The 15,019-nt window shown below is 38.1% G+C and overlaps 1 protein-coding gene across 1 annotated transcript in view; it reads left to right on the top strand.

The window, feature by feature from the left end:
* tp53bp2a (tumor protein p53 binding protein, 2a) overlaps window positions 1-15,019 on the top strand; it is a 73,683-nt gene that overhangs the window by 27,203 nt on the left and 31,461 nt on the right. Inside the window, exons 6-9 of the mRNA XM_052089448.1 lie at window positions 5,872-6,046; window positions 6,465-6,646; window positions 6,752-6,916; window positions 10,777-10,957. Coding sequence (XP_051945408.1) covers window positions 5,872-6,046; window positions 6,465-6,646; window positions 6,752-6,916; window positions 10,777-10,957 — 703 coding nt within the window. The remainder of the gene's footprint in view (window positions 1-5,871; window positions 6,047-6,464; window positions 6,647-6,751; window positions 6,917-10,776; window positions 10,958-15,019) is intronic.

Below are 15,019 nucleotides of genomic sequence, written 5' to 3'. Positions count from 1 at the left end.
AGACCAGAGCTATGTCATTAATTTTAACCCGAAAACGCTTACTGTCAGTTACCATTGTCTCTGATTGTATTCATGGAGACCAGAGCTATGTCTTTATTTTTAGCTTATTGTCTGTATAATTCATAACTGCACCTTTAGTATGCACAATGCAGTAAGGTACATAGTCTTTTTGAAAACTATGTACGTTTTCTGTTAACATAAGAGTTGTACTAAAAGTGGAATGTTTACTTGCAAAGGCCAGCTCATCAGCACTACAAATCAGTACCACAAGGGATGTTGGTTGCCAGACTGACTCACCCACCACAGCTGTGTAGTGTCAATTAACCATTCAGAAACGTCCTGGTTCATTCTCACAGTTGTGACTTCTGCCGGAGTCTCTTCCTCATCAGTGTCCGGCTCTGGTTCATACATATTTGGCTGAACTCCGGTATTTACGCTGTCAGTCATTAGTTGTTGCTGTAGTATATGTAGTATGCTGTAGTGACCGTCATCGGCGAGCCTCTTCTTTTTATATAAAGGTTTTTTTGTCATTTTCTGTGAAACTTGCTAAATAAACATTAACTAGCAATACTATGTAAATTTTTAACTAAATATCAATAACATTTTGTCACTTGTGAAAACTCCGCCTGAAGTAATGAGGCAGAGAGACGATTTATTTATTTATTTTTTAACGCTGTTCACAAGCTGTAAAGACACAGCCCTTTTCCTGAAAGGAAGCAGCTCATTTGCATTTAAAGAGACACACAAAAACCATGTGTTTTTGATTCCACCCAAAAAGAGACATTTACAACATGGTATCATAAATGATCCGTGGGGTATTTTGAGCTGAATACATGGACTGTTTGAATTTGGGGGGGCCAGTTGGTGCTGTCGTGCACGAGTTAATGCACACGTTTTTCTTTTTTCTGTTTGTTTTGTTGCGGGGGATGTTCTGGTTTTAATGGTTGCACCAATGTTGGAATGTGGTCTTTTATAATCTTGTTTTTGACACACAATATTTTTTTTCTTATATGTCAAAATTTAATGAGTGGATTGTCTCTCACCACATGGAATGTCCATAAAAAGAAGGAAGGTTATTTCTCCTCTTAAGCATAAGAAATATGATATAATGTTTCTTTAAGAAATGCACCTTTCTCTGCAGGAAGCTGAAAAAATTGGAAAGATATGGGGTAGGCATTTTTTTTTCATAGTGCTGGCTCGAGTAAGAGCAGGGGAGTCCTTACACTGATAAGTAAACATCTACAATTCTATTCTCTCAAACCGAGTAAAGAGAAGTTGGGAAGAGTCATTATTGTTTTCGCTGAAATTCTGCGGCAGAGTCTTATTTTGGCTAATATTTATGCACTTAGCGGGGATGATTTTCACCTAACGTGGAGGGCTTTTTATAGATCTTGAAGGGATGTTGCAAGCTGCTGGCACCCCTCATGATATAATATTGAGAGGAGACATTAATCTTTTGATGGACTCAGGAGATCATAGTGAAGCAAAAGTGTGCAAGCCCCCTAGGGCAACATTGATGCTTCATAGGATGTGTAAAAATCTGGTAGGGACTATATTTTTTTTTTTCATCAGTCCAAAAGATTTACTCTAAAATAGTTTTTTTTTTATATTGAAGTCCCTCATTTCATCTGTTTTTGATTTGCTCAATTGGAAACATTTTAGTCTCCGATCAAACCCTGGTGAGTTTGGGGGTGTTGCCACATATGGAGAAAAAGAAATCATATAGTTGCCGTTTAAATATATACCTTTTGCAAAATCCTGAATTCCAACAAATGCTTAAGACTGAAATTAATGTCTATATGGAGACCAACTGGTCCTCAGGATCCTCTGTGAGTGTGGCTTGGGAGGCACATAAGGTGTCAGATCATACAGTATGCCTCATTTACCAAGAAATCCAAAGCACAAGAACTTGTGAAATTGGAAGGGAATAGTAAAAGTGCAGAGGCAGAGCTGAAACACCGAATGTCGTCTAATGGCCGATTGAAATACAGATATAATACTATTTTGTCACGGAAGGTGGCATTTTGGCTATTCAGCGCAAGCCAGTCATACTTTAAGTCAGGGGACAAGGCTGAAAACTTCTGGCTTGATATATAAAACAGATAGAACACATCTTTTTCTACCATTCCCTCAGTGAAATCTTCTGGTGGTGAAATATTTACCTTAGCCATTAAAATTAATAATGCTTTTAAAGGATTTTATCTTGATCTCTATAGTTCCACATCTTCATCTACTGAAGAGGAAAGTCTCTTGTTGCGAGGTAATTAAGGCCTTGCCTACAGGTAAGGCTCTGGGGCCAGATGGCTTTTGTTATGCTACAGAATTGGCTCCACTTTTGCTAGAAGTTTATACGGAATCATTAAAGAATGATAAGCTTCCGCCAACCATGACGCAAGCCCGGATCAGTCCGATTCTTAAAAAGAACAAAGATCCAAGTGATTCTAAGAGTTTCCCTGATCCAGCTAGACATTAAAACATCTCTTATACATATTGATCAGGTGGGGTTTATTTGGGGCCATATCCCTTCTGATAACATTAGGCGTTTCATCAATATCATGTGGTTGATCAGACTCCGGTCGCTACCATCTCACTTGATGCCGAAAATGTGTTTGATTATGGTAGAATGGGATTATCGTTTTAAGATTTTGGAAATGTTTGGGTTTGGGAATACATTTATTGGATGAATTAAGTTACTTTATACACCAGCACTACAAACAAATGGATTAATTTCAGATTACTGTACTCTGAATAGGGGCACCTGGCTGGGCTGCCCCCTTTCCCCATTATTCAGAATCAGCTTTATTGCCAAGTATGCTTACACATACAAGGATTTTGTCTCAGTGACAGGAGCTTCAAGTGCACAGCAATACAAAAAACAATACAAAAACAGCTGCAAGACATAGATGGTAATAAAAAATTATTGTACACATATGTATAGATACACACATACATAGTGCAATTCTAATTCAAATCTGTTATCCGTTATGTACAGTGCAAATTGTATTTAATAAAAAAAATTTCCCAGAGGAATGAAATGGCAGAAGAGGTAGATGTGTTGGATAAATATTTAAAAGACTAAACTGTGTATAGCACATAATTATTGCTCAATGGGGCAATTTTAACTGTTCATGAGATGGATAGCCTGAGGGGAAAAAACTGTTCCTGTGCCTGACATTTCTGGTACTCAGAGCTTTTTTTGTTGTTGTTCTGTCTTGCCCTTGAAAAATTAGCAGCAGCGATGTGAAAGGAGGATGTTTTTTTCCAGGGGTGATGGCTTGAGGTGTGGCAGATAAACTTTCTTTATGCAGATGATATTTATTATTAATCTCTGACTTCTAGATCTATGCCTTGCCTACAGATAATTATTCGTTCCTTTTCTAAGTTCTCAGAATAAAAAGTGAATTGGTGTAAATCCGAAGATTTGGCTCTGACAGCGTACTGCCCGAAAACGTTTTTTTCTGCCGGGTGCCTTTCAGTGGCCCAAACAGGGCATTAAGTATTTGGGTATTTTATTCCCAGCAAATTTGTATGATTTAGTCATTTTGACCCTTTAACCTTCTGGGGTCTGAGGGTGTTTTGGGCCCTGGAGAAGTTTTGACGTGTGTTTTTTCAGGTGCTTAAAAACACATTAATGGCTAATGTCTGATAACACTGTATTCAGCACAAACTGGGAAACAATAATAGGTGTGCAACATGTGTGTACATGTTTGTATTTTTGAGAAAATAGTTTATGCATGGTTTTTGAAAAAAAAATTTTTAAGTCATTAAAATAAGGCCATATAACGCATACTAAGCATTTGTCCACAAGCCTTTTGAGAACTGGATCTTTTAGCCTAGAGTTTGTGCTACAAAATTATGTGAAAGCCATCCTGATCACTCATTCATACAAAACAATATACTAATTTAACTTTTGTAAGACACTTCGTGTTAGAAAGGTCATATGCGAGGAGGTGTGAATGATCATGAATATTGATTGTAATTCACACCTAAGGAGACAAATACCCCTCCCCTGGGCCTATCAATGAGGAATGTGACAGAAAGAGAATGAATGTGAGGAGACTTGATTATCAGAATCAAGTTTTAAGTTAAAAGAAGTAACGTGACTATACATTTCTTTACATAAGACTTAATTTTAGACCTACACTACCATTTAAAAGTCGCTTCTGCTCACCAAGACTGCATTTATTTGATCCAAAATACAGTAGAAACATTGATATTGTGAACTCTTTTTACTGTTTAAAAGAACAGTTTTCTATTAGAATATATTGTAAAATGCAATTCGTGATCCAAGCTGAATTTTCAGCATCATTACTGCAGTCTTCAGTGTCACATGATCCTTCAGAAATCATTATAATATGGGCATATTTAAAGTGCATTTTACTAATTTACACCTGAACAGATATTTGCAAGCACAAGCTTTGTTGTTGAGGCAGCATAAACACTAGTTAAAATATAATCTAAACATTAATATTATTTTTATACCATGTTACATATTTATATCGTACAGCATACATTTTAAATGCCTGCTTGAGCCGAAACAACATTTAAATGTAACAAACTTGCCTATTAAGATATATTTCAATACTCTGAATCCTGTCTGGCAAGTCTGGAAACAGTCCCACTAGTAAAATATGTTCATGTTTATATAAAATAGCATGTCAACAAATGTAGGTAAAACTAAATGACTTACTCGTCTGAAATTGTATCCTCGACTTGATCAAGGCACTCTTCAAAATACAAATGTTTATCGGAGTCCCGCTCTTCTTCTGAGGAAAATGTTAACTCTTCGTCACTATCCAGGAGTTTCCTCGCCTGTGTATCATGTGATCTTCCAAATGCGCAGAAAAGTGAATGAACTTGATGTTTTTTTTAGGCACAGTCGGGGGCGTTTGCTATTTGCATTTATCGCCTCAGCACATTACCGTATGAATAGCGCCCTCTGCCTGAGCAACTGTACATTGCTTTGTTTCATACAGATTACATTGCAGGAGAATATTTGTTTTAGATTTGAATTGTTTTATTTAAAAGTAGATATTTTAAACTTTCTTTAGACATATGTTTCATGATTGTGTGATCAGTATTCCCGGTTGTTCAGTTAATTTTTGTGACGTGTTTCAGAAGTATGTTCGCTCACACTGAGACTATTTATTTTCTTTATTTTACAAAAATACAATAATATTTTGTTATTGTGAGGGTATACAAATAAAGGTAGACCCTTTATAGTCTCTAATGATGTCTTACAATGCCCCAACATTTTTATTTTATGTTATTTCCGCTGTAATGACGAAATAATCCAGCGTTCGTCAACCCCAGAGGGTTAAATTTCTACTGTGATATAAGATTCTGTCAGACTATATGTTCCATATCTTTGATTTAAAAACTGTTGTGAAATAAAAAACCTTTACTTCCTTAACTCTCCTGTCCTCTTACAATTACATACAAATACATAACCTGAAGAATTATATTATAACCTAAAAAGTGCTACAAAAATGTTATGCCATTCCCCTGGCACAGCAGCCCCAACGTGCACCAGGGTTTGAGGGCCTGTTCTTCGCTGCTTGCATCTTTAAATTTGTTGTTGTTATGGTTCTTGAGAGGCAAGTGTTTGAGATCGATGTGGTTCCTGATCAGCAGATGTTTGAGTGTAAATCTGTGTAAAACACAGTAGAGAAAATTAATGCTGGATATCCCCCAAAAAGTTGCGTAAAAACAGTCAATGTGATTGGAACTTGCAATTTTGAGAAATTTCTTGCCATTTATGTGAGCAATGTGCATATCAAGTGGTCACTGAACATGCCTTCTGAGACTGAGACCATCTTATCTTCTCTTCTCTAAGTCGCCTCTCACTGTGTGTCTGTCTCTGTTCTGCAGGAGCAGCGTTTGCATTTCCTGAAGCATCAGGAGCACAAGCAGCAGCAGGCATCCTCTGAACAGGAGACTCTTAAGCATCTGAGGGAAACTGTGGCGAAACAGGAGGCGCAGTTGAAGAAAGTCAGAGCACTGAAGGGACAGGTCGAACACAAACGCCTTAGCAATGGAAAACTGGGTGAGGCTCCATCCATGGAAAGTAATGTTTGGAAATGTTGCTTCTGATTGTTACATTGTTACTAACATTCCAGTAAAGGCTACATTATTAGCAAGCATTTTCCAGTATATTTACCCTAAGATGTATTCAGTTAAGCATAACCAGGTGTCAAGTTTTGAGTGGGTTTTCTTTTCTCTCTAAAAGCCAAAATGATGCAAGAAGTGTCAAAATAACAGCCAGTAAGAACATATTTGAGGTTTAAAATCAACATGAATGGAGGGATTGACACAGAGAAACCTTGGTGATGCTAGCCAAACAAGTTATTACATTTTTGTTAAAAGATTATGAAGACAATTATTTTTTTCTTGAGCCAGAACATTTTGAGTTAAACTAACTGTGTCTGTGTGTGTGTGTGTGTGTGCTCGCGCGCACGCTTTAGTGGAGGAGATTGACCAGATGAACAGTCTACTTTTGCTGAAGCAGAGAGAGTTGGTAGTAGCTGTGTCCAAAGTGGAAGAACTGAGCAAACAGCTAGAGACACTGAAAAATGGACGGATGGACATGCTTCACAATAACCGCAGCTCCGTGGCCGAGCTGGACCGCCTCTACAGGGAACTACAGGTAAAGTTTGGTACTTTAAGCTGGGGTCCTTAGTTAACCTAATGGATTGCAGATTTTACTGGGGAAGTTCATGTCTTGAAGTATCTTACATGTGTTATTTACCAGCTGAGGAACAATATGAACCAGGAACAGAATTCTAAACTCCAGCTACAGAGAGAAAACCTGAACGAGAGACACCAGGAGGTGGCTGCCATGGACAAACGAGTAAATGAACTGCGAGATCGCTTGTGGAAGAAGAAAGCTGCCATACAGCAGAAAGAGAACCTTCCTGTAAGTGCCCTGCTGTCCTGTTGAAATATGATGTTTGTTCTCTTGTCCAAGCTACGATCAATGTAAAGTTTACACCAGCCACATTGAATTACATTTAAAAAGGATTCTAGTGAATTTTTGCTGGGAATTTGTCAGTTCTTTCTGGGAAGCACTTTGTGAAACAGGGAGATCCGACTTATGTTTTATTAGTTTTTTGTTTTTATTAATCACAAATGCCAAGATTTTACTTCTAACTTAAATGAAAGTGTTCAGTTTTTTCTAAAAGTTAAGCTGAATTTTCTTGCCTTCGGGTGTTTCAAAATTAAGAGAGTACTAGAGCAGACAAGCCTCTTGTTCATCGGGAGAGGAGGAAGCAGGAAGGAGATTAACACTCACAAAATTTTGAATTAGACACTAACATAAAACTGAAACATAATGACAAATTGACGTGTGTCAATTTGTCATTATGTGTGTCACACACACAGCGGCCACATGCGTCTTTCTCTCTCTGGCATCTACAGCTGCTCCTCTATCTCTCTCCTGCTGATTGGGCATCCTCACAGCCCGGCCACGTCACATACTCCAATGCCCGATTCAGGCTGGGGAAACCTCCATTCTATATTAATTTACAGAGATTATCTACAGAGGACACCGGCGATTCTGTGTTTGTCTCAAGCGGTACTGGCTGAATTCAATGCAGCTTTTAGTTAGCTGGCTCGTAGGTGCCACTTTTGCTTAGCTCCTTCTTATGGTTCACTGTTTTTATTTATTTTAATTTTTTTCTCATTTGTTTATGATTTGGTCAGTCGTCCGATTGAAGCCAGCATGCATAATTTCTTGCAATATCAGTTCATAGACATTTTTTTTTCCCCCTTTTGCGATCTCTCTAGTTTATCTTTTATTGCTGTAGAAGGCCATATCGCAAGTAGAACGCTCGTTTCCTCCACTTTTCCTAAACGTTTATGATTTCTTATTGTTGTGATAGATTAGAGAACTACTGTAGATGGTATTTACTGTTGTTGATTTACTGTTGTTGTTTGGTGTTTACTTTGCACTGGTTAACGGTTAGTATTAAGAGTTGGTTTTTAAGATTTTGCTCTTTGTGGAGAGTGAGAGGGGCAGACTGGAATATAAATGTGTGAGAAACACATACCTCTGTTTGTGCGAGTTGCACTGTGAGGAAAAAAAAAAATTATTATTTCAATATTCAGTAAAAGCTGAAAACACAATCTCCCACTAGCACTTATGTAGTGCTACACACTAGGGGAATACGGCTTACATTTCTCACGGTTTTTGGGTCACGGGTTTGGTAAGGTTTGGTATGGTATTTGCAATCTTCATAGAAAAAAATATTACTTACTGCCAAATCCAAAGTAAGAATACATGAGCAGAGCAAATTATTATGTTTGAACATGTTGAAAATTAGAAATCCACAGTGGAGCACAAGATATCAACAGTTTCTTACTGTTGGACTAAATCCATCTCTCCCTGTGAGTCTCTCTCATCCGCTCTCTCTCCCCCATTTCCATGCATCTTTAGACACTCTTTAACTTGCATGCGCTCTCGTAAATAGACAGTGTGTATGTGGTGTTCCTTCAGTTAAAAAAATTTCATTTTCTTTATTTATTTTGTCTTTAGAGATGATAAAATGCTGAATGAAACAAAATAAACTTTGTTATTCATGTGGCTGTAAATCAAGAGTTGCTTAGTATCCAAAATGTAAGTATAAATTTAATTAGGTAGTGTTTCAAAGCATAAACAAAATTGAAATGTTAATGCCGTTTGTTTTGAAAAGAAACATCACAATTATTATCCATTATTATTGGACGAAGACTATTATTATTATTATTATTATCAAAGTTGTTCTGCTCAAAGATTACATTTAAATAATTCTACTTCATATCATTCTCATAACACACCTGTTACATTTCTCATTTTTTGACTGTACAGATATTTTCAATATGTGCTTTGTGTATCATTCAGTTTTGGTCTTGTTTGGGTTGTCTAATATCATGTTTATATCCACACTCTTAATTCACAGATTAGGACTAATATCTACCTACTGTAAATTACACGTCACTAGTGCAAGTAGCTGCAAGTCTGTGTTGTTTGTAGTAAAATCATTGTAACCACAAAATCAACATGTTACTGTATGGAAACTACAGTATTACTGCTGTAAAACCATGGTTAATTGTTTCAAAACAATTATTTCTGTTGAGAAAACCATGGTGACAGCAGTCATTGTTATTACAAACATGGTTACTACAATATTACTATAGTAAAACCATGGTTAAATTTCATTTGGGATCTTACATTTTTTTTTTTAAACCCACTTTTTTTGTAATTTACTAAGTCAAGATTTTATCTTAGCACCTGCACTATTACTCTTCATGCATCAACAAAGAGCATTTCAAACTCAACTTATTCAACATTCAGAAGCTGTATATCACTATAGAAGGAATATCCTTCTATACGGAAGCGAGTGTGTGCAGTTTCGGACCCACCTTTCGGGCTCTGTATGCACTGTGCGCTATTTTTCCCTGGGTGATGTCGGCATAATTATTAATTGTATATTAATGTATTGCCAGTATACGACACTTCGGGCTGGGCGATATGGCAAAACATTTTATCACGATAATCTTTTTCATGTTGTTCGAAATCGACATTTATCACGATATACATTTATACATTGCACTTTCTTTTTTTATTTCAAAGTTGACGGAAGAAAAGAAGAAAAAAAATTATTCTTAAGTCAAAATAGTCTCTACAAAACTGCACAGGGGGTCCAGAGACGGCCAAAGCAGTGGGGTCTGCGGGGCATAAATTATGTATGTTTGTTGCTAGAGAACAATATTCAAGATTACAACGCAGAAAGATCAGAGCTGTTGTCCACATCACTGTTGTTCTGTTGCACTCTTCACTAGAGATGAGAGAGCGCAACCGTTGTCATGCCATGCGGATGGAATCAATCCGGTGTCTGACGTAATCTAATTGTTAGCAAGGCAGCTAGCATTAGCAAGTTAATCCAGTCTGACCCTACGTTACCACTGGCGCATTGAGAGCGATTCTCTATCAGTGGCTAATTTTCTCCAATTTGCACTTGACATTTTGAACAACACAACCCGTTCAGAACTGTGATGTCATCAAGTTGACCAATGTTAAACACAGGCAGAGCAAATCCATTTACAGATCCATTCGGGTGCATTAGCAGAGGTTTTAACTGTGCTTGTCTAATGTACGCTTTGATTTCTTTGCCAAATCTGTTGCTCCAGATGCGTTATTAAACTTTACTGAGAACTGTTGCACCCCAGTCCTCACTAATGGCATTTGCTATTTGATTATTAAAATAACAACAAAACAATTATCTCTCTTTCTTCTGTGCTATCTTTTATACTACTCTAGCTACTCTTAGAACTTGGCAGTGTGATACTGCAGATACAGTTGTCTTTGTATGCCATATGTTCCTAAGTCGCTTTGGAAAAAAGCTTCCGCTAAATGACTAAATGTAGATCTCAGCTGTGCTTTTAGTCACATAATTAACAACTCTGTTCGGTTTTGTACACGTTTTGCACACTTCAGCAAATACTGTTGTCACTACCCACATTTATTTGGAGTAAATTTGATTATAGAATGCGGTTTTCACTCCATCAATAACTGATCTCTGTGTACAAAACAGAATCAAGCACTCAAAGAGGGAGTTACTGCCATAATTAGCTGTGAGTGTTTACATGGCTTATTTGCACAAAATAACAGCCTTGAAAGTAATTAAGTTACTAGCATTGCTACTTTTAATTAGTTACTCCCCAGCATTGGTGCTGTCCTGCAGACCCTTTATTAATCTGGTTCTGCCATTATTTAGTCACTGACTTTTTTTTTTTCAGGTGCCTGTAGATGGTCTAACCTCTCAACAGACTGGACCGTCTCGTGTGGCTGCAGTTGGTCCTTATATCCAGTCATCTACAGTGCCCAGGGGCCCAATCAAACAGGACCTGCTTATTAAACCCACTTACCCAGATGGCACAGCAACTTTACCACAGGACAGGAGCACTCACTCTGGGACAGGTACACTGTTCACTGGTTTGCATAACCTAAAGAAACAACAGAATGTCAGTTATTATGGCCTTTGTCTACTCTAGGTCTACTATCAAAGTGGGGATCTTGGGAGAAGGATTAACAATATATATACATTGTGTGCACAATTATTAGGTAAATTGTATTCCCTTAGGATTAATTTTATGATTGAGTAAATTTTTTATTCAAAATTTTAGAGTAAGTGCAACAAATAAGTAACACAAAATGACAATTAAATACAATTTTTGGCCTTTCAAAAATATTCAGTCACCAATATAGCCACCCTTCTTTTCAATAACTGCCATGGGCCTTCCATCCATGGAGTCTGTCAGTTTCTTGATCCGTTCACTATCAACTGTCGCTGAAGCAGCAACCACAGCCTCCCAAATGCTGTTCAAACAGGTGTATTGTCTTCCCTCACTGTAAATCTCACATTTGAGAAGGGCCCACAAGTTTCCAGTAGGATTTAAGTCAGTTGAGGAAGGGGCCAAGTCATTATTTGGGCATATTTGTGGCCCTCGCTGGCAGCCAAGCGGTTGAATATTTGGATGCATGTGATGGAGCATTGTCCTGCATAAAGATCATGGCCTTCTTGAATGCTGAGGCCTTCTCCCTGTACCACTGCTTGAAGAAAGTACTTTCCAGAAACTGGCAGCAGGTTTGGGAGTTGAGTTTCAGTCCATCTTCAACTCGAAAAGGTCCAGCTACCTCATCCTTAATGATAGCAGCCCATACCAGTACCCCTCCTCCACCTTGCTGGTGCCTTACTAAGTGGAGCCCTGTGTCTATTAGTGATACAGCCATGGGCCCATCCATCTGGTCCATCAAGAATCATTAATTTCATCTGTCCATAAAACCTTTGAAAAATCTGTCTTCAGGAATTTCTTTGCCCAATCTTAATGCTAAAACTTGTGAATATATTCAGTGGTAGTCATGTTTCAGCCTGCTTGACCTTGGCCATGTCGCTGAGCACTTGATACCTTGTACTTCTGGACACTCAAGGTAGGATGCAGTTCTGGAATATGGTGTCACTGGAGGATAATGGGTTCCTGGTAGTTTCACATTTAATTCTCAAGTCTTTTGCTTTTAATTTGCGCTTTTCGTCACCATGTTTTTTTTTTTGTGCCCCAGTTGACTATTTGCAACAAAACGTTTGATTGTCCGGTGGTCACGCCTAAATAGTTTAGCTATTTCAAGAGTGTTGCATCTGTCTGAGAGGCATTTTAAAATGTTTGACTTTTCAGTGTCATTTAAATCTCTTTTTTTAGCCCATTTTACCTGAGGTAATGAAGCTGCCTAATAATTATGCACACCTTGATATGGGGTTAGTCACTTTCGCCACACCCTCCCTCATTACACACATACATATCACCTGAAAATGATTGAATCCAATAAGCATTCAAGTTTATATGGTTTGGAGTTGGAAAATGTGCATGGAACTGTGGGGATGGGTAGGGATGGGGATGGGGGTTTAATGTTAAATGTTGATTCCATGTATATTACTGTATGCTTTGCTTTTCGTGGTTTCTTTGTGAATCAATACATTTTAAGTTAATCACAAAAAAAGAGATTCAGCATCAACTCAAGCATGTCCGCAATGCTGTTGAAAGTCGTTGCAGACTTGGAAGATCTTGCTGTAATACGTCTATCAATCACTGCCATGGAGATGAAATTTTCTGACTACAAGAGTGTTGGACATGGAGAAAAGGATCGATTATCTGGAGTCATTGGAGAAGGAATTATCTGCTAATCTGACAAAGATAGACTTTTGGGAAAAGTTGGAAGACTTGGAGAATCATAGCCAGCAAATCAACGTCCGTATTGTTGGGATTCCTGAGAACGATGAAGGCAGAGATATGGTGAAATTCCTTGACGAGCTCTTCACGTGTCTGCTCGACATAACCAGCCATAAACTGGAAATTGAGCAAGCTCTCAGATCTGTTGATTCTATCAATTTTTGAGATCATCCAATAAATATCTCATGTTGGCCAGGCGAGGAGCAAAGGAAAGCTTTCTTGGAAGAATTACAATCTTTTCTTGTTCCCGGACTTTGCGAATTCGACGAATTCGGTTCAAGGAATATAAGAAACTCTTACATCATTGGAAGATCGCTTTTGCACTGATGTTTCCGGCCAGACTGAGAATAAACACCAAGTACAGCAGCAAAGTATTTACATGTGCCAAACTGGCAGTCTCCTTCATAAATACATTAGAGTAATCCATTTGATGTTTCTTATATTAGTGGACTGACTTAATGTTCAGTGAATCGATTCTCTGAGGAAGCTGGGTGCCATTTTTGATCCTTTTTGCATCGCCACCGAGAGAGTTTGGCTCTTGATCGTCCGAGGAATCGGGATGCCTGTTTTGTTTCTTTTTGTGTTGTTTCCGCCTAGCAGCTGGAACTTGTTTTGTGAAATTACACTGCTTCGGGACAGTTGTGGATGAATCTGTTCGATCTTTGTGCTAATGCCTCCTGTTGGCTGGAGTTTGTTTTTGTGGAATATTTTTAAGGGACACTAGAATGATTTCATCATCTGCTGCACTCATAACGGCCGGCTCACTGAACAATTCTTTGTCTGTCCGAGGAAACTGAATGGCTTTATATCAGCTGGAATTAGTTTTCTGGAGGAACACATTGGAGAAAGTTCTGTGAATGAATCTACATGTTCTTTGTGTTTATTCTGCCTGTTGGCTGGGGTCTGTTTTACAAAGTATTTTCTGTTTTGTAATTTTGCCTCACAAAATTTGTGCAGAAGCACTAGACTTGAGCAATCCGATGGCAAAGTTGTTGCGGGGGCTCTCGTAGGCGTAGGCTCTCGTAGGCGTACATTGACCTTTTGAGTTTAGAGGAATTGACACCGGTTGACGCTGTCGTGCGCGGGGTTAATGCACACGTTTTTACATTTTCATATTGATACTCCATGCCAACAGGTACTCCCAAACCAAGAATGGCCCACATTTGCCCATAGGTGGTGCTACAGGCCACGCCCAAAAAAAACATTTTCAAAGTGAAACCATTTCCACCCCATTTGTCCAATTCTTCTGAAACTTGGTGCACATGCCTCATTTCTCATGGGGAACAAAAAAGCCTCAAGGACCCATACTTTTTCACCATGATAGATTTTCCTGTACAGTGAAAATTTGGGGAAACCTACAAAAATCTTCTTCACCAAAACCGTAGCTCCAATTGACTTGAAATTTGGTACCCATGTGTATAACTGATGTTTTTCAATATGTTACTTAGCAAAAATAAATAAAACACAAATGGCTGAAAGGAGCGTATTTATGTAAATGTCCACATTTTATCAATATATATGTGTCAATAAATCAAATGTCATTTTGTCTGATGGTTTTTCAAACCTAATATTCTTCAAGATGACATCACTCTGAAGTACTGCGCAAAGAATGGCCCACATTCGCCCTTAGGGTGTGCTACAGGCCATGCCGAAATTCCCATTTTCTGGTCAAAAATGTTCTAATTTGGTACATTGATACCACAGGCCAACAGGAACCCAAAAACCAAGAATGGCCCACACTCACTCTTAGGGGGCACTACAAACCACGCTCAAATGTCCCATTTTCAAAATGATGGCATTTCCAACTCATTTGTCCAATTCTTCTGAAACTTGGTGTAAATGCCTAATTTCTCATGGGGAACAAAAAAGCCTCAAGGACCCATACTTTCCACCATGATAGATTTTCCTGTACAGTGAAAATTTGGGGAAACCTACAAAAATCTTCTTCACCTAAACCGTAGCTCCAATTGACTTGAAATTTGGTACCCATGTGTATAACTGTTGTCTTTCAATATGTTACTTAGCAAAAATAAATAAAACACAAATGGCTGAAAGGGGCGTGTTTATGTAAATGTCCACATTTTATCAATATATATGTGTCAATAAATCAAATGTCATTTTGTCTGATGGCTTTTCAAACCTAATATTCTTCAAGATGACATCACTCTGAAGTACCATGCAAAGAACGGCCCACATTCAAAATATTTTGAATTTTGTACATTGATACTACAGGCCAACAGGAAACCCCACACCAAGA

Source organism: Xyrauchen texanus, chromosome 24 (genome assembly GCF_025860055.1).
Source record: "Xyrauchen texanus isolate HMW12.3.18 chromosome 24, RBS_HiC_50CHRs, whole genome shotgun sequence".
Classification (NCBI taxonomy): domain Eukaryota; kingdom Metazoa; phylum Chordata; class Actinopteri; order Cypriniformes; family Catostomidae; genus Xyrauchen; species Xyrauchen texanus.
This window is presented reverse-complemented; position numbering and strand designations above follow the sequence as displayed.